Source organism: Etheostoma spectabile, chromosome 11 (genome assembly GCF_008692095.1).
Source record: "Etheostoma spectabile isolate EspeVRDwgs_2016 chromosome 11, UIUC_Espe_1.0, whole genome shotgun sequence".
Taxonomy (NCBI): Eukaryota; Metazoa; Chordata; class Actinopteri; order Perciformes; family Percidae; genus Etheostoma; species Etheostoma spectabile.
The window spans coordinates 4628756-4648534 of record NC_045743.1 but is presented as its reverse complement, the minus strand read 5'-3'; the positions used below and the strand labels follow the sequence as shown (position 1 = coordinate 4648534).

Genomic DNA, 19779 nt, shown 5'->3' with positions numbered 1-19779 from the left:
GAAAAATTGGAAAGAATAGTCTTGAAAATCCACATCCAAGTAAGGTAGGCTACCTTAAAATATTGTCCTGCAGTTGAAATACCAAAACATTACTGGATTTAAGTCTTGAGTTAACAAGTTTACTATAAATAGTTAAATGTCAGATTAGTCAAATTAGTAATCAAAGGACTGAAGAGCTGAAATAATGCAGCACTGCGTGATTGCAAAGAATTATCAAAAGAGAAATTCATGTTAAGGATTACATTTTTATCCATTATATTAAAATTGATCTTTTACATGGAACATGTTGATGTATTTGACTTTTCTCTGAACCATTTCATAAAAGGTTTGCTCAAGTCACATATTTCAGTCAAATAACTCGTCCCCCTAATAGATCATGAATTGATCCAATATTGAAACCATTCTTACCAGTTTTTGACTAAATGTAGCCCTTTCTGAATTTGTTTTCATTTAACCAGGTTATTAATCTTTTTCAAGGAAGACCTGGCCAATATAGCACACCATTACAAGGTTGCAAACATAAAAGAATGACACCCAGAATAACTGAGTGTCATTCTGACACAGAATGTCACAAAACAGACAATGGACAACAGATGCATAATACAAAATCCATTTTAGGAATAGCAATTGCACCCTTCGTTTAGTGTTTTATTTTTTCTTTCATCAGGGCGTTGAACTCACCCAAGGAGACCAAATCATTATGCTGTAACGTGGTGTGAAGGTTATTCCATGACCAGGGTGCAGACATTTCATTTCATTCAGACATACATTTATCACCATTAACACCAAACTGCAGACAGATTTTCACAGACCATATTATCTTATTATTAACTTAATACAGAATCCCATTTACAGCATCCAAGATACAAGCCAACTGTATAAGATGTTACACAATGGAAAGATGAAACCGTAATCAGAACACTGAAGCATCCACAGAAATATTTTTAGTGCTTTTCCTTTTATTAGAGCCGCAAAGGACCTCGGGTCGGATTCCAACGCTGGCCGCTGCCGAGGACTGAGCCAACATGGGACGCACGCTCTGCTGTGTGAGCTAGAGGTCGCCCCATAATCTCCACTTCTGATTTCCTTTGCTAGATGATGATGATACAAACATTGTGGTGGTGGTTTCCATCTCATGGTTTATTGATGCACAAAAGAGATTTGTTCATTCCGAAACTCAATTATTGTGCTTTCTTAAATATTACTATGGTACATTAGAATCCCCAGCATTTTCAATTAGGTTTATTGCAATATATTTTTGAATACTTAACATACACTTTTAATTTGTTCACAAAAGGTCAAAGTTTTACTGGCAATTCAAAATATTAAAATATAAATCAATATCATCAATCAGTCACATAATTGATTTTGAAGTAAATATGTCCTGAATCAAAAAATAGGAATATATCCTTCAAAATTCTCACAGCAGTAGTGCAGAAAGATGTCACATCAACTTGATAAATGATAATATTGTTTACAACATACAATAAATGTCGAGGATGAAAGGGTATTTTTAAAAATGTCCAGGCCCATACATCGTAAGCTTCTGCAAGGCTACAGGCCGTACTGTAAACAGTAGTCTAGTAGCCAACTAGGTGAACCGGAAATGTTGAGTACACCAAATTTTATTGCAGAAATGTGAAGTATGGTTCCCCAGTATACAGAAACTGCTGGATGCTAATTTGCATATGTGAGAAATTTTGCAATTAGCATAATTAGCATTATTAGCTAATCGCCTTTTTGACCAACATTTTTTTAACTCTAGGACAATTTCTAAATATGGGGAGTGGTTTAAGGTTTTTAGAGGATGCTGATCTCATTTTCTGGCTTTGTCAGATTTCAAAGAGCTAATCTTAGTATATATTTGACTCATTTGGGCCCAAATTTGATTACTTTAGGCATAGTTATAGGTTATTTTATGGTAAACACACTCTTAAATTTCAGAATCATGAGTGCGCTTGTAAATTTTTGATGCATGGTTTTTAGGGTGTAGTGAGCTGATCTCCTCCTGACACTTTGAATATCCATTGCTTTTTGGTAAATGATGAATTTTTGGGCCCTGAAGTTATGCATTTCTGGAGGAAAAAGAAATGCAGGTATTAACATAACTTGGTCCTGCAACTGTACGATACATATGATTGGGGTAATCTTTAAGACACCCAATCAAATGACATCACCTAAGCCCATCACATGTGTGATCAACGAACTATGAACAAATATAACTTTATACATCCACACAAACGGCCCCGCAAGTCGCTAGGGCACCGTCCAAATGGCTGCCCATGTTGGTCCGCAAGACGCAAGATCCAACAAGGCCCCGTTAAAACTTTGCCAAATGCAAGAATTACAACTGAGTCGGGGCCCACCCAAGTCAGCCCCAAAAACCAAGGCTAATCAAGAGGGCCTCACCTCGCACTACACAAAGCACACACTGGCTACCCCCTTCAGGCAAGCTGCTATGCCTCACAATTAATTAACAAAAGGCAGCCCTCATCATCTCACATCCTCTTCTGTTCTGTCATCATCTTCTCCAGACCCTTCACCCTGTCTTTGGGTTTCTGATGTTGTGTAAGTATGTTGGCAGCCTATACCCTCATTGCCTTTGCAAAACAATAACGGGTACAGGACAGACCTCCAGCTGTACAGCTGCACTTTGTTGATGTCAAGGTTTCAACCCGGCTTTGCAACCACAGCTGACAACATCTAACACGCAGGAGGAGCAACCGGGACTGAATTTTGGGGGTGGGCAAAATAAGTTCCTCTCCTTCCTTTAGGCCCATCTTCTTGTCCCATCCAAACAAGGTGATATCCAAGCCGGTGGATCAGGCTGGTCTGCTGCTTCCATAGCAGTACCGGGAGGTGGGCACGTCTTCCATGAAGGCACATATTGCGCTCTGTAGGAGGTAGGTCTTCAGTGCTGGGGGCCTTTTGCGCTTTCGGAAAATTTCATACCGGGCGCATCCGGGTACAGAGTTCCTTGATTGTACAGAGCCAGAAAGAAAGCCCTCGTGCTTTTGTGATTTGAATTTGTGGCTTCCCCTCTCCAAATACAGTGGAGAAGCTTACCAGGTACGACTCATGGCCTTGATTGCAGACACCTTCCCCTTCCCAACGGATATGAGGGGGGTATCACATCCCGAAAGAGGATGCATGGCCAAATGGAACCACATTGGTCACCCAGTTCTCTGCAGTTGCATTTATGCTGAGAAACTGTGCCATTCCACTTTTCCATCTGTAGGTTATTGTGATACCAGCCTTCCAACACCAATAAACCAAGCACAAAGACATCTGTGTCATCGCTGAGATGTAAAAAAGTTGAAGCCCCATGTCTGACAGCATCTAACATGTAAGTTATAAGTATATATCTGCCTAATCATGTGTGTCAATGCTGTCACTACTGACCATCATGATATTACTTCCAAAATTGAAAGTACACAGGAGTTCGCTCAGCCTTTGTTTGTGTGCTTGTTTTTCAAGACTTTGTCTCGACTAGGTAGAGGTGTTCAATGAGAGCTTTACTCTGTGGAGCTCTCTCCTGCTTCTATGTCTCTCATGGTCCTTGGCAGACACTGCAAATATCTGTCAAAGAGGGACAAATGTTGGGTGTTGTAACAATTAAGCCGACGCCCCATGCTGGCTGAAGATCTGCCACTGCCCAGAACGATGGCCAAACCACGTGATTAATGGCTGGGACCATCCACAATGACAACATCTGGTGGCTGGGGATTGCAAACTGGAATTCCGAGCTGCTGAACAAGCACTGACTTATTGCCCTTTCGGAGGCATCCACTGTCATCAAAGATAGACAAGGGGACTGGGCAAGCTCATATTTAAAGAGGGGAAGAGAGCTCCATTTTTCTCTGGCCTCCCCCCCCAAAACAGTCGAGCAAATATGACTCAAGGTCACATACAACTTTCCCACTGACCTTCTTTCCCTTTTTCTGGAAAACTTCATAGTCACTACCTTGTTAGAGATGGGGCAGAAATGCCTCCGGAAGTGATAAAGAAAACTTTTAAAACAAAAGCTTGGCCAATCTTCAGCGCATCTTGCACATTCACTTTTCATCAGCCCCCTGTCCATTATGATGTATAGAGCAAAGTGCTCTCTGTCGTGAGGGATTTGGTTTTCCCCCCGCATCCTCACAATTTTTTAGAGCGGGTCCTCAGCATCAACCCCCCCGGGTCGTGCTTCACCCTTTTTTTATGTCTGTTGGCACAGTCTTCTCTGATGCTACTGTACCACTTACATTGTCATCCAATGACGGAGAAGATGTGAACATATGCCAAACGTTGGATCCAAACTGCCACTTGCTCAGGGTTGGTTGAAATACCCTTCATGCCCCCTGCTCCCTTCCTTGCCTGATGTATGGTCTGCCCCCCCAAACATATCGGCACTCACTGCAGGTGCACCATCTGAATGGCGGCACACCAATAACTTCCGCAAGAAGGTCATTTTTTTGCAATGGAAGGAAGGTGCTGCATTTCACGTAAATGCCAAGTGATCCATCTAGCATAGGGGTGATGACCGCAGCAAAAAAATACGGTAGCATCTCTTCAAGGCAGTGTTGTTTGCAGCAGCCCGTCACCCTCCCTCTCTGCTCTCCAGAATCTATGTGCTTAAGGTTGGAGTGATAAAGCAATCCACCTAATGGGCCCTGTGGGTGCTTTCTTGCCTTTTCAGGAATTCTTTTATCTGCTGATGGCCCTCTTTTTCCCCCTCCTGTAAGAATTCATGAGAAGAGCATACATAACCATAGGGAAGGCTCGCATGGTTTTGGGGCCAGGCCTTTCCTTTGAAGATAGATGCCAGTCCCCCAAATGATGCTCTACCAATCCCTAAAGCCTTTGGGAATTCATCAACCCCCCAAATTTGAGCCAATGAAGACATCAGGGTGGGCATCATTCCAGGTCTGGGACCACTGATGTCCATTGCTGGGGGTCACCCCCATTTTACTGAAAGCTTTTGGTACCAGCTGCAGGGTCAAATGTTATAGACTGTAGCTCATGCCAAGCTGTTTGATGATGTGTCCAGGTATGTAATGGTACGGAAGCCACTGTATATGATGAGCAGGAGGTGAGTCAAGCAATGGTCCAAAGACACTTTAGTCTTAATTTTAGACACAGCTTCATCAAGAGACGATCTTGCACAACATTGTAGGCGACCAGTCCAGGGGAAAGGAGTAGAATGGAGCTGACAGAGCCAAGCAGCATCCTCCTCTGTGCTCTAGAAACCTTCTCCTGGATACCCCTGGACAGTAGCTGTTCTGGGCACTTCTTTTAAAGGGGTGGAGGTCAACTTTTTAGGGCCTGTATAATGTTCAATGGGAAAACTGCTGTTAGCTACCGACAAAAAATTCTAGCTTGGAGCTTAGTCAGAAGGGGTACTTTTAGGATGTAAGCCGACGTCTGGAGTTGCGACCCCCAGGGAAAAGGATCCCGCCAGGATTTTTTACAAACTGAGTGGGCCCTGGCATTGTTGTGCGACAACCATTGGGTGTGAAGACTACAAGATCAAAATTATCACCCCAACTGTGAATAGGCCAACGCACCTCTCCAGTCCCTAATACCCGCAGGTACTTATCTGCATCATCTGAGGCATAAATTTTTGGGACTGACTTCCGGAACCGGAGGACCTCATTTATATGTTGCAACAAGGACCATGCTCATTTAGGTTCCGAACCAGTTCTGAACTACCATCTTATGATGAAGTTTTACCGCTAGTCCCAAAGTTGTCTGATTTCCCGCTTTTACTGATGTGCTGCTGGATGCATTTACAAATGTGAGTGCTGGTTTGGTCACCGTTTCTTCCTGGACACAAGACTGGAGATAAGTCTTAGGAGGGTTGGACTTGTATCTTGATGACCCTTTCATGCCCAAAGCTGCCAAGGTCGTAAATTCACGAGGAAAGGGAAAAATTCTGTACCTCTGCCCGCACTTTTCTGACAACCTTTTTACATCATCATCGTCGTCATTGGAAGGCCATTTGTCTACAAATTTGAGGGGATTACCCCTGGTACTGCCTAAAGCCAACATTGTCTGGCATCCTTCACTCTCAGTACAATAATGGCCTCACCATAATAATCACACAGGTTGGCTAGCATTTGCTTCCCGGCACAAACTCCCAGAATTTGGGTACAAAAACATCATGTAATTCGGAGACAAATCCAAGTCACTGACTGTTTGCACTCATGTGGTCTATGACCCCAAACTAGGCAGCTGTCAATTGGTTTACTAGCAGTTGCACTTGAGTCAATGGGTACCTTCCGAAAGCATTGTAACACTTGGAGTGATATGAGCACTCAGCTGCAGGTTGGTCCATGATGCCATAACCCGTAGCTTCAAAACTTCTGCCCAAACATCCTGCCGTTCATCACAAATTTTTAACAAAATCACATCTTTGAGGGTGGAAAGCCTGGCCTATATAAGTCTGACATTTTTTTACTGAATTCCACCTCTTAGGATTTTTAGGTCCTTTTCTTCACAGATAAGACCACAGAACAAGCACTGTTTTGAATACTCAAAAGCAGAGAGTTGAGAGCAATTTTCGCTTTCCGGGCTGACTTGACCCTGAGTCGAATTGGTTTGCTCACATTTCTAGAGCGAGAAGTATATGAGCTGTAGCAAGATTTGTGACCATAGCACAGAAGCTGAGAAGCACCAGCAGCATCAGCATCAGTAGCAATGAGGTTTGACAAGTCTCATGTATGGCTGTGTCTCTGAGCTCCTCGCTTTTAAGTAGCAGAGTAGCAAGTCCTTTGACCCAGATATTTTAAAGTCGCAATCTTTGGCACTGCACGGTGCCCAAAAAGACACTTCTTTCCTGAATTTTTGACCTGATTAAACCATCTCTCTTTGTTTTGAAAGTACTGCTCTAGAGTTGAATGGGAAAATTATCTCCAACAACAACTTCAGAAAACTGCAAAAACACGAATATCGATTGTTTTTAATCTTTCCTTATCAAACCACAAGAATCTGAATTGAAAAAAAAATAAAAATTTTAAAATAATTCCACCCACAAAATGGATCTGATTTGAAATTCACAATGTATTGAACAATACTTTTACTTTATATTAATGTGAAAAAACATTAGTAAGGTCAACATTAAAAACCTTGACTGACTTTGAAAGTTTAACACTCCCACACTAGAATTGAAATGTCAAATTTCCCAAATTAACATCTCACTTGGCAGAAAAAATCTTGAGACAACGGCTGAACCGCTACAACTATGACGATAGTGCCCCCTACGGATCTGTATCGATGTATATTAGCTAAGAGAAAAGGTTAGCCCCCCGGGAAGCTAATGGCAGCATTTCGGTTAACCCCCTAGCTGCTGCAGCTTCATTCAGTCTAAAAAAAGTTACTCAAAAACAGTAGGAAAAGAGCTCCAGTAAATTAGACTTTAATATATTAAAGTACAGTATCGATGTTGTATTTTAAAAAAAAGTAAACTGGCCAACAGTTGTTATTATTTAAACGTTTTTCAGTTTTGAGGGTTTACAGGTGTTTCAGCAAGCGTTAGACGCTTAACTGTTAGCTAAACAACGTTAGCTTTCCCAGTTGAGGTGAACAGACTTTTTTAACTGTCTATGTACGGGTTGTGCAGTGTCTAAAGGTCATATACCGTTAAAACTGAAACCTCTTGCAAATGCGCAGGACGGATCTTTTACAGACATCTTTTCTTGGCACGAATTTAAGTTATGTTGTACCAAAATGATCCATCCTTAACGTTTTCTTGTTGTGATTAAGGCTTTTTGATAGGCTATGAGTTTTAACCCGGTTTTTGCTTTAGAGCTGTTGTTGGTGAAACTACTCCCTTTAAGATTAAGTTTTCCCATACATTTTTAAATGTTTTCAAGTACTTTTAAACTAGACTATGCTCCCTTGCTTTACAAATAATTTTTACAAAAACAGGCTAGCTGCCACACCTTATTTGCATGAAAACGTGACCGGACCTCAAAAAATGTAAACAAATTTAGGTTATCAACTTTACATCAAAGAGCAAAAGCTCTAGTAATTCTGAAATGTAAGATATTATTTTGTTTAACATGAAATAACGTTTAAAGGTTTTTTCCTAAATTTAAAAAATGTGTCTAAATGGGGTCTAAATTTATCCAATTTGTTATAGAATCACCATTTTGAAGGGCTGAAGTGCAGGAATTGAATTCAGCATCCCTAAAACATCTTTAACCATCTAATATTGTAGAAAATGATTGCCCAAAATTCAAAATCTTTGTCAATCTGGACGATTCTGCTAATTATGCTAATTATGCTAATTATGCAAATTGCTCAAATATGCAAATTAGCATCCGTTTATTTCTGTATGCTGGGGACCCATACTTCACATTTATGCAATAAAACTTTGGTGGTACTCAAATTCCGGGTTTCACAATGGGGCTCTATGGGCTGGGTACTGGACTAAGATTTTTGATGGCCTAAAACAAATTCTTTTTCCCGCTGGCAACCAGGCAAATTTAACTGTCCGTTAACACCAACTGAATGGTTTATGTGATAAAATAGACAAATTAAAGAAACTTTTATTGAGTTGTAGCTGCACAAAATAACACTTCCCAACCTATGGAATCCATAAATGTAGCGGCATCATTTTCACAATTGTAACAGTTTGACTGAATCTCACTCGTAACCTGAGTTCCCCTTTTTGAGTCTTCTTACAGCCTAGACAGAAGATCACACCTCAGCCACTAGGACTAATAATCGCAGACTGGAGCTTCACCTCAACAGACTAAATAAAAGGGGAATCTGCATTCTTGATATGTCAGTGTCCAGTCTTAAAAACTTTTGTTCAATTCTGGAATCTAAAAGTGCAAAAAGCCTTCTACCGCAACCTGAAAACCATGATTCCAGATGGTACATCCCAACTATAATGCAGTCTTCTAGTAAAGAGGGGAAAAAACATATTTCCAACAAGTGCAACAACTTCACTTGAAGTTGTCTCTTGGTCAATTAAACAGATTAATAGAAAAAAAGTGATATCAGGTGACTGGCAAGAATATTTCAAGTTAATAGAAACAACTTCATCAAGCGATACTATGCCTCTCAATGCATTTTAAGTCCTGCTTTACACCAGTGTAAATGAACAGGCAGTCAGGCACTGTGGCAAACCACTACTGTCACTGGACTGTAGGGTGTCAGCTCAGCCTTTTAATATCGGCATGAACAGCTCACGTAATGGACACCCTAGTCTGGAATGAGATGAACAACAGATTTGACAGTGATGTGATAATCCTAAAGACATAGTTTGTTTACCACCTGTCAGTAAAGGCTCCCGGAGCCGACTGGGAGCGACCCGGAGTCGTTACAGCAGCCTTCTGTGTCTCTAATGATCTCGGGTTGAGGTCAGTTTTTGAAGGCTCCGCAGCGGCTGGCTCGACATATGAAATCTTTGAGCAGGTTGCCATCAATCTGCCAGAAAGCGGCGGTCTGGGTCACCTCAGTCAGGTGATTCACACAGAACTTAAAGCAGAACTCTTCCAGGTCCTGAAAGACAAAAGGTAAGAGCAAAAAGTAGCTAATTCTTTTTCATGTTGGTCCCATGTTCTTCAAGAAATTACAGAGATACTTGGAAAAAGTCGTGGGGCCTTATTTTCTGACCAGCGCAAGCTGCTCCAATCGTTTGGTATTTTCCTGACCTCTAAAATTCTCAAAAATCTATTCCAAAGTTTATAGGAAGATTATATGATGCTTCAGTAGTCTGAGTAAGACAAATTAGGTGCATGTCATTTCAAAGTTAGCCTTTTAGATACAAAATGACGGCTTTTGTTCAGCAGCGGTAGGAGGGATAGCAACATGGCAATGGGATTTGGTACTTAAAAGACTAAGTTTAGAAGATACCCAGTTGATTTAGTTAACTCCACTTCTGACTTTAGTGAATATTATTATACAATTTGAATTGATCTCTCCTCATTGATAGACATGTAAACGATGATAGTTGGTAGAGTCACTGACCTCTGCATCATAGCGCACAGCCGCTGAGAGCAAAGAGAAGGCGTTTTCAACGGTGATTCCTCTCTTTATAATATGTTGACATAAACGTTTCAGCCGGTTCTCACAATAGGACGTGGCCAGGTCCAGCAGCCCTGACAGAGCAGAGACACAGATAACACTTTTACAGCATTTACAACCTACATACAAACAAATGTCAGTAAGGATCAGGCTGTGGCGTGTGTGCGTGTGTGTGTGTGTGTGGTTCTGACCAATAGCATCCTCAGGAGGCAGCTCCACATTGTCTGTGTAAAGGAACTCTAGGAAGGAGCGGTACACTGGGTAGGAGAACTGGTCTATTTCAATCACTTCCTTCATGTCTTCGTTCCAGTGGGACTGGAACATGGATCTGAAGTGTTCACACCTGCACGGCCGTTTGTTTCAGGATAGATACAGGTGTTTTTGAATTATTTATGAACCAGTAGGCATATAACTTAAACGGACAGCTGCAAGATGAAATCCCTGACCTGATTTTGAGAACCGCTTTGTGGACATAGATATATTTGCCGTCAACGCAGAACTTGAGGTCAGCTGTCTCTGGGTTGTCAAACTCTTTCTTCAGCGACTGAGCCACGGTCAAGAAGTCATCATGCTCTGCAGGGAGAAAACGCCCACGCACACACATCAAGTTCTGGCATTAGGAAGATAAAAAAAATAAAAAATAACTGAGTGAATTAAGTTAGTTTCACTTTTAGAACAGAAACAGGAAGGACCACAGTTTTCTTATGTCTTTTGATGAGCGTTTACTTCACGTTGCTCTATGAATTTCTTTGTCTGTATCCTGCAAAGACTCATGCATGTTGGCACTAATTATACAGTACATTATCATTTAATGATTCCAATTATTTAATTGGAGGTATTTAATTTTTCCAATATTAAATTCTAGGGTATTCTTTTAGGAACATCCGCACATAAAAAAATTGCAAATGTAAAAAATCTTTTTTTTATCTTTTTTTAAATTGGGTTGAAATGGAATGAAACATTCCTCTGGAAAGGAACAACTGGCTTTATCTTCAGTAACAAAAATCTAACTTGGTTAATGGAATTGAACATAAAACTACTGGTGCAGTCATTTCATTACTACAGCACACAAGTCCCTTGTCTTACCCATGGAAAGAAGCCTCCACATGACCGAGGGGGAGGCGAAGCATGCAAAGACATCGTCGGTACAGGCGAAGTGCGTGAGGTGAGGCAGTACTACGGACTGGCCCCTGCACTGGCCCCACATGTACACCTGACCACTCTGAGTCTTGGCAGCTGACGTATGTGTGGAGTGACAGGCACCAATCTCCACAACCCTGAGAGAGAGAAGAAGAAGAAAGCAGAGGAGAGAATTAGCAGCGTAAAAGACAGTGAGGAGACGGTGTGTTAAACAGTATTTGTGGTGATGGGTTTGCTCGCCTCTCTTTCTCAGTCATGATCTGAACTGGGCTCAGCTGGTTGCTCTTGTTGCCGGTACCCAGTTGTCCATATGTGTTGGCACCCCAAGTGAACAGCAACCCCTCGTCTGTTAGTGCCAGGGAGTGGGCATAGCCTGAGACAATCTGAAGAGGAAAACACAAAATGTGCATGTAAGATTGACTCCCATTTGGAGCCAGCCTCAAGTGGCCACTCGATAAGTTGCAGTTGTTGGCACTTGCACATTGGCTTCCTTTTTCATCACTGAAGTGTTGTCTCTGGTAAGAACCAGAATTTGAACATGCCAGTTTTGGTTCCTTGAAGTTCCCAATACTACAGCTTCCCAAATGTCAATGTGAGGACTTGCTCTGTTGACAGGGCTGAATCAAAATGTAGTGATGAAACGGTGTATCTAACAAATGTGTAGATAAATTGGATTGCATATTTAAATGACTTCATAATAATGATATCAGACCTCACTGGGTGAGATGCACAGATTTAAGTTTTTGTTTCAAGTTGTAATCTCACACCTGTTGAACACATAAACCCTGCAGAGCTACAAGGCGACAGGGAGTGAGTTGGTTCCCATTATTTCCAAGTCCCAGTTGTCCGTTCCCATTGTAGCCCCAACCGTACACCTGCAGAGACATGAAGAGAACATGAGTGCTGTGGTGGCCGGAGATAGATAACGCTGTGTTTATAGCTCCGGTATAAATTAAAACAGTCACCTCTCCATTGTCCACTACTGCCAGAGACGAGGTCTGCCCACAGACGATACCGACAGCCACTTTGTTCTGCAGGCAGCTCGACACTCTGCGGGGTGTGGGCTGGTTTGCTGTGGAGCCTGAACCCACCTGACCACAGTTGTTGTAGCCCCATGCGTACACCTGGCAGACGTCAGGATAAAGGTGAGGACAAGAGTCAAATACCGCCCTCTCTTCTATTAATTTAAGAGTAGACGTTATTATTACCTAACAGAAAATATGATCTATCCCGCATGTACTGTAATCTCTAAATATCCGTTTTGATGTCCCTTTAGAGGGAGCTAAACTGCTACAAACATGCATTCATGTGTACAGCAGCCAGGCTTCTTACTGCGAAGAGGTAACTGAGTTGTCGGATGCAGAGTTTAACACGTTGCATATTATTTGATTATTCTGTTACACAGACCTGTAAAAAAAAAAATATTGCAATATGATGGGGATTTATGGACTAGTTCTTGACCAGCACCAGTTGCCAAGCAACCAGTGGAGAATTTACAGGTCACAGCCAAGAACTAGTTTGGTTATTTAAGTCAGCCGGCTGCTGGGGGTGGCTTCTTATTTACAAAACAGACATAGTACTTCAACAACTAACACATCTTAATAAAAACTATTAAGATCCTTTTTGTGAATTTCAACCACAGTGAATAAACATTGCGTTGTAGTGCAACTACAGTGGAAAGCAGACTGATTGAAGTAGGTTGAAGCACAATAGTTTCCTCAAAGCTGAGGTTAGTTTTCAGCTCAGAGGGATCAACTGTGCTGTGCGTGGACTTGATGGTCTGCCTGGCTAAGCACTGCCTTTGGCCAAAGCTGAATCACATGTGTCATTAGAAAGGTTTTAAACAGGTTGCCGTTCTGCTGCAGGTAAACACTCACTTCTCCTGAGTCGGTCAGAGCCATTGAGTGGTGAGAGCCACAGGCTACCTCTGTCACCTTCTTATTGAGCAGGTTGGCAGACACAAGGACTGGAACTACTCCTTGGTTGGTTGTTCCATTTCCCAGTTGGCTGTAACCATTATGACCCCAGGCAAATAGCTCCCCATCTGAAACACAAAAAGATTTGTCATTCTGCAGCACGTTTAAATCCAACTGTGAAGAGGAGGATTAGAAGGTTTTGTGCAGCTACCCTCTGTGGCCAGCAGGATGTGGGGTCCACAGCCGTAGCTCAGGCTGACCACCTTCCTCCCACTCAGGAAGTCCAGCTTCTTGGGTACAATGGTGCTCTGGCTGTCCCCTGTTCCCAGGCAGTTACTGCAGTTCAACCCAAACACATACACCTGAGTGTGGAGAGAGGAGGAAAAACAGAGGGAACATCTAATGTGGATCAGTGATAAGAAGGGCTAAGCAGAAACAGCCTCCATTAGCCGAGGGAGTAGCAGGTCACATTCCAGACACACAAACATCACCACCAGCACAGATGCACTGATACAGAGAGACGACAAGCAAGGACAGGAGCACTGGCTACAGTCGTCTTTAAAGAACCTTACCAAAGGCTTTGCGTGTTTCAAAAGCTGAAAGACACTAAAACTCAGCGTAGAGCTGAAGGGAACTATAGCGGTGGATGATAAATCTCTGTCACTACGAGCCACACCCCTGACATTACAAGTAGTTATTTGATCAATTCTGACTATAAAAAAAATGATTAGTGCAGCTTTACACATATCGCCACTTCACCATGCTACAATACAGTAACTCTGACAGAAAGGAAATAAAGCAGCATAAATGTAAGGGGAGTGAATCTTCACCGGTGTCACAATTCGATTGTGATCATCCTGTTGACAATTCAAATCGATATCACAATGCGTCACCTCCTCAATGTTATTATATATTGCTACACATGCTTTTCATCAACAAATTCAAGCAGTCAGATAAATGTAAACTAGAGTTGGACGGTATTGAAATTTTGATACTGTCAAACCTCCTCCCTATTTTACGGCGGTATACGGTATTACGTAACTAATTTAAAATGATGACGCAAGGCTCAGACTGCGTCACCAAACTGTTGGCTTGTGCCGACACCGTTCAGAAACTGACAACCAATCACTAATGCCAAACCTCTCTGGGAGTATCTGACGTAATGCCACGTTTCTTAAGTGTTGTAGCAACGTTTCAGAAGCTAAATCGCCGTTAGCCGCACAGCTAGCCAGCTGGGTTGACAACATTCTCTCTCTCTCTCTCTAATTATATTTCATATTTAATCCTTGTCTCCTATATAAGTGCATTGCATTTATTTTATTGACGGTATTGAAACTGATACCGCTGCTATTTTTAAGACCCCGTGGTATACCATATTACCGCCCAACCCTAATGTAAACTCCCCTTTTTATTGTATCTGCCCTTAACAAAAGACACTTCTTGAACACAGTGGAGTCTGAACACAGCAGATAACAGACAAAAGGCACAGAAAAAAAGCATTAGAAAATAATCGATTATGGTCTGTCCCTGCCTCAATGCAGAAGTGTCCAGGTCCGCAATGCAATGCATTGATGCAATGATTAATTTCAACACCCAAATAAATGAATGTGTATAAATGTGCTATGTGGTTGGTTACCTACTGTAAGCAACAACCTCCTGATAGAACTGACAAGTTGAACGTTGTCCAATTAGAACAGACCCACCGCGGTGACGTTTTTGGTGGAGCTGTTCATTACATAGTCGACTCAGAAGAAAGCAAACGTTTTGAAAATAAACTACATTAACACAACAGTACGTGGAGTTAAACTGAATAGGCCCAATTTCCTCTGAATAGATCTACTTGTTGTTAAATTGCAATATAAGTGGCAGCCAACGGGGGCGGGGGGGCATTATGTCGGCAGGATAATTTAAAAGACAACCACGACTACATTGTGCGTCTGTCCCATTTCTGATACCGTGGCAGCAGAAATTTTGCCATGGCGGGCAACCACTACAAAATCAACACAGAGGAAATACTGCATGAATTAAAACCACTGCTTTCAAGGTAGGAAATCTAAGAAGCAACAATAGGCTGAAGAAAATTACAGTAACGTAAAGTAGTAATGTAAAACATGTAAAGCCAAGGTCCCTTCCCTTGCAACTCCACACCTCTGTTTTCCCTCTGACCGCTCACCTCATCATCGTTGGTGATGTAGATGGCCTCATTAGCAGACGTTCCAAACACACATGCTTTTCGTATGGTGGACAGCTCCTGGGGCCCTAACAGGCTGAAAATGGGCCATTTGGTTGCATCCACCATGATGCACACGCCTTGAGTCTGTGGCGAGGGTTGCGGGGTGGAGGGATGAACCTCAGTCCGAAGCCAGGGCAGGGGACAGGGGCAGGGGGGGGCAGAGTTGCCAGTGCCGCCGTTGCTGTTGTGAGTGGGAGTGAAAATATACACAGTCAGGGAACAGAAGACATTTGTCTACCTATATAAACATTATTTCAGCCAATGCACTTACACTCACTTTACAGCAAAGTCAAAGCATTCTGTCTTTAAAACTGTTAAATGTTTAAATACTTTGGGACAAACAGGCTTCACACACACGTTCATACTATTACGAAATAATGCTAAAGGCACATGTGATCTTCAGGATTCAGGTTTTTATGTGATCACATTTTTTTGTTTTGTCTGCAGCTCACAAAACAGGACACACAGAAACAGACAAACAATTAAGAGGCATTGACAGAGAGACCGGCATAAGACAAAAGAGACCAAACACACTCACAGACAGAAGTGAGAAGGCTGTAGCACAAATCTACAGCATAGATTTCAAGGATGCCGCAATGCTGAGCCAAATGTCCAAAGTCTTTCCTGGGGCTCCATTTATGCAAGCCGTGGAGAGTTCAATTGCGTTGGCCTTTCTGGCTTAGTACTAAACTGGTTTGAATCCTACCTAAAGAATAGGGATTACTTTGTGTCTATAGGTAATTATGTGTCTGAGCGTACAAATATGACGTGTGGAGTTCCGCAAGGCTCCATTCTGGGGCCTCTTCTGTTTAACATCTACATGCTTCCACTGGCTCAGATTATGGAGAAAAACAAAATAAGTTACTATAGTTATGCGGACGACACACAAATTTACATAACCTTATCACCAGGGGACTATAGTCCAATACAAAAACTAACTAAGTGCATCGAACAAATTAACGACTGGATGTGCCAGAACTTTCTGAAATTAAATGAAGGAAAAACTGAGGTGGTTGTTTTTGGAAAAAAAGAGGAACGATTAAAAGTCGGCGCTCAGCTTCAAACAACAATTTTAAAAACAACAGACAAAGCCAGAAATCCGGGTGTAGTCATGGACTCAGACCTGAATTTTAACAGCCACATTAAGACAATTACAAAGTCAGCCTACTATCACCTAAAGAACATATCAAGGGTTAAAGGACTTATGTGTAAACAGGACTTGGAAAAACTGGTCCATGCTTTTATCTTCAGTAGACTTGACTACTGTAACGGGGTCTTTACAGGTCTCCCTAAAAAAATCAATCAGACAGCTGCAGCTGATTCAGAACGCTGCTGCTCGAGTCCTCACTAAGACCAAGAGACTGGATCACATCACTCCAGTTCTGAAGTCTTTACACTGGCTTCCTGTGTCTCAAAGAATTGATTTCAAAGTACTCTTGCTAGTTTATAAATCCCTTAACGGTTTAGGTCCAAAATACATTTCTGATCTGCTACTACACTATGACCCCCCAGACCTCTCAGGTCATCTGGGACAGGTCTACTTTCTGTCCCCAGAGTCAGAACTAAACAGGGTGAAGCAGCTTTCAGTTTCTATGCTCCTCATATCTGGAACAAACTCCCAGAAACCTGCAGATCCGCTGCTACTCTCAGTTCTTTTAAATCAAGGCTGAAGACCTTTCTTTTTGATGCTGCCTTTCTTTAAATGACTGCTCATTTCTTTAAATTTCTTATGCTGCACTGTAACTTTTATTTTTGTGTTTCATGTGTCCTAATGTTTCTATTTTGTTTTTAACTATCTATTCATGTGTTTTATTAATTTTTAATGTTTATGATTTTTAACTGTTTGTACTTGTGTTTTATCTGTTTAACTGATTTCGTGTAAAGCACTTTGAATTGCCCTGTTGCTGAAATGTGCTATACAAATAAAGCTGCCTTGCCTTGCCTTGCCTTGCCTTGCCTTCAATATATACGACATGCAGAGAGGAAAGGGTTCAAGTACGACTAGACAAGTCATGAGGTGGTTTCCACTGTGAGTCCAGCAAAAACAGCACGTTTTTGAGTTTACAAAGTAACAGTATAAAAATTAAGTCCCCCTTGTCCAGCTATGATGTTAAAATGCTGCTAAACTGGGGAATAGTATCACCCATCATGGTGAAGATGCCCAGATACGGCATCCCAGTTGCAGAGTTCGCTTTCCATACATGCTCCCTGAAACCCCTGTTTCATTTATATATATATCCCTTCTTCTTTTTTTCTTTGCTTGTATGTTAGTCTGTTGGTTATCTAATTTTAACATTGGTCTCATTTCTTATTGTTTTGAGTTTCCTTTTCCTCACCCTGTAACTGTTTTGTTTTTTTAATTTGTCTTTTTGGTGCTTTGCAAAACTTGTTCAATAAAAATATGTTGGAAAAAAAGAAAATAAAATGCTGCTAAACCACTGTACACCTGTACAACTAAAAACATGACATACCGAATCAAGGTTTTGTGGAAGGCTATTGCAAACCTTTGAACGGTTGTGTTGTACATGGAGACGTATTGGCCATTACCTACAGCTGTTATCAACAGGTTGAACCACCAAATATGTGGGGTATTAGTCTTAACTCACTTGGATGTCACTACAAACTCAATTTGAATCCCACTGAGTTCCTAGGGACACACATTTCTGCCCATAGTCATTTTCTCAAGCGTTTTAATGTCCTCTGTTGATGCTGAGGAGACAGTTTTGTCTTTGTAGACATGACTATAACTTCACTGTCCGATGTAAACAACGTAGCATCTGCTTTAGGACGGATATTAAATCCTGCTGTGTTGCCTGTCTCCCTGAAACAGTTATGGGTGAAAACAGCTCAATCAAAAGGCTTAAGAATGTCTGAGGGAAATTACTTTGTTGAAACTCTGGGTCACAGAAGTGTTATGTTTAATAACATCAGTGCCTGTGATATGTTTAAAACCAACCACACACACACACACACACACACACACACACACACACACACACACACACACACCACACACACACACACACACACACACACACACACAGCAAACATTGGCCACTTCACTGAGCTAGCCGGCTTATGTTAGCCTTTGTTACAAACGCGTTATTCAGCAAACTGTCGAGCGGACCCATCGAAGTGAACGGAGCAGGTACTAGACGGATCCCTTTGGAAAGTCACACGAGCTAACTAGCTAACTGGCGACCGTGGACAAATTAGCTGCAAGAAAAACAGCTTTTTTAAACAACTTCCAAATCAACAGAAGAATTATGTTACCCTTTCCGTCAAACTCACCTGTTAATGTAGCTAGCTCTGTTTCCGGTGTCGTTGACGGTTCTGGGCTGACGGTTTCACCGGGCCACACGGGTCGGTGGCGGGATGTCCGTCCGTGTGTTCACTTTCTGCTGAAGCGGCCACACTCAGCTGCACTGACGCTAAAAAAATAATAATAATTAAGCTGTACTGACGCTTATTTGCGGAAGTGAGGAGAAAAACATTGTGTCACGTGGTTAGAAGACGAGTGTAATCGATTGCAGACGGAGTTAGACTAGATGGATGACTCGTGATCCATTGCACATTTCTGTTATTGTTTTGCAGATAAGATCAGTTAGCACCTTTCTTTAACTGTCTATGGTTAGCACAGTCAGTGAAAACATTGGTTTAACACAAAAAAGGACTCCAGAACGTTCTCCCAGTGTATGGTCTTCCTCAGCACAGAGTATGCTCGGTTGTAGTACAGGATTTATAATGTCTGGAAGGAATCACATTTTTTTTTTAAAGATTATTTTTAGGGGCATTTTAGGCCTTTAATTGACAGGACAGGTAAAGATATGAAAGGGCAGAGAGAGAGAGTGACTTGGATCAAAGGGCCGCAGGCCGGACTCGAACCCGGGCCCGCTGCATCAAGGAGTAAACTCTATTTATAAGCGCCCGCTCTACCAACTGAGTTATCTGGGTGTCAAGGAAGATATTAAATTTAACCCACATCCAGTTTCTGCATGGTGAGTTACCCACGTGATCGTTGCGTTCACCAACACACATGGATTCGGCAAACGGAAACTGAGCCACGTTGTGAAATGGACATGTTTATTTTGTGGCATTTGAAGTGTCGGCTGCAACCTAGTTTTTAGCATTAAATCTGCCCTGGAGTCAGCTGTGCAGTTGATGTACCCGGGCGGGTAAATGCACAAACATCACCTGAAGATAGACGAATGAAGTAGCAAATGACTGCCGTCCTGTTATTAGATGCTGACAGATCGCACCTGTTGTGCAAAGGATGTGCCTGAAAAACAATGGTAGAGTAGCAGTAGCCTGCTTAAAATTTCTTTTTCACAAATTATGGTCAATTTCGCTCAAACCCACGGAGAGGACGTGACAACAAATTCAGAGCATAAAAACTCACGAGCTTAAGGGGGGGGGAGTTTCTCTCGCTCACGTAAATACTTGAATCCCATACTTGTTAAAAGCTTATTT

General features: G+C 41.9%; 1 protein-coding gene across 3 annotated transcripts; it reads right to left on the bottom strand.

Moving 5' to 3' along the window:
* Positions 1-8516: 8516 nt before the first annotated feature.
* LOC116697747 (RCC1 and BTB domain-containing protein 1) lies at positions 8517-18793 on the bottom strand. Of its 3 annotated transcripts, XM_032529200.1 has the most exons (12): positions 18601-18793; positions 15250-15490; positions 13288-13438; positions 13038-13204; positions 12126-12284; positions 11928-12035; positions 11401-11543; positions 11107-11297; positions 10467-10593; positions 10212-10363; positions 9964-10094; positions 8517-9495 (listed from the first exon to the last, which is right to left on the bottom strand). In XM_032529200.1, the coding sequence occupies exons 2-12, from the start codon at positions 15373-15375 to the stop codon at positions 9355-9357; spliced, it is 1596 nt and encodes a 531-aa protein (XP_032385091.1). In that variant the 5' UTR covers positions 15376-15490; positions 18601-18793; the 3' UTR covers positions 8517-9354. The 3 variants fall into 3 exon arrangements, with proteins under 3 accessions (XP_032385091.1, XP_032385090.1, XP_032385092.1); XM_032529199.1 differs by having other exon boundaries at positions 9964-10363; XM_032529201.1 differs by having other exon boundaries at positions 9964-10363; positions 15250-15499; positions 18614-18737.
* Positions 18794-19779: the final 986 nt, after the last annotated feature.

Excerpts from the sequence above, each read along its gene's own strand:
- LOC116697747 (XM_032529199.1), bottom strand. The coding sequence starts at position 15,375 with ATGGTGGATGCAACCAAATGGCCCATTTTCAGCCTGTTAGGGCCCCAG. Across the intron at positions 12,285-13,037 it reads CTCTGACCGACTCAGGAGAA|GTGTACGCATGGGGCTACAA; the intron begins GTGAGTGTTTAC and ends GACGTCTGCCAG. Across the intron at positions 12,036-12,125 it reads CAGTAGTGGACAATGGAGAG|GTGTACGGTTGGGGCTACAA; the intron begins GTGACTGTTTTA and ends ATGTCTCTGCAG.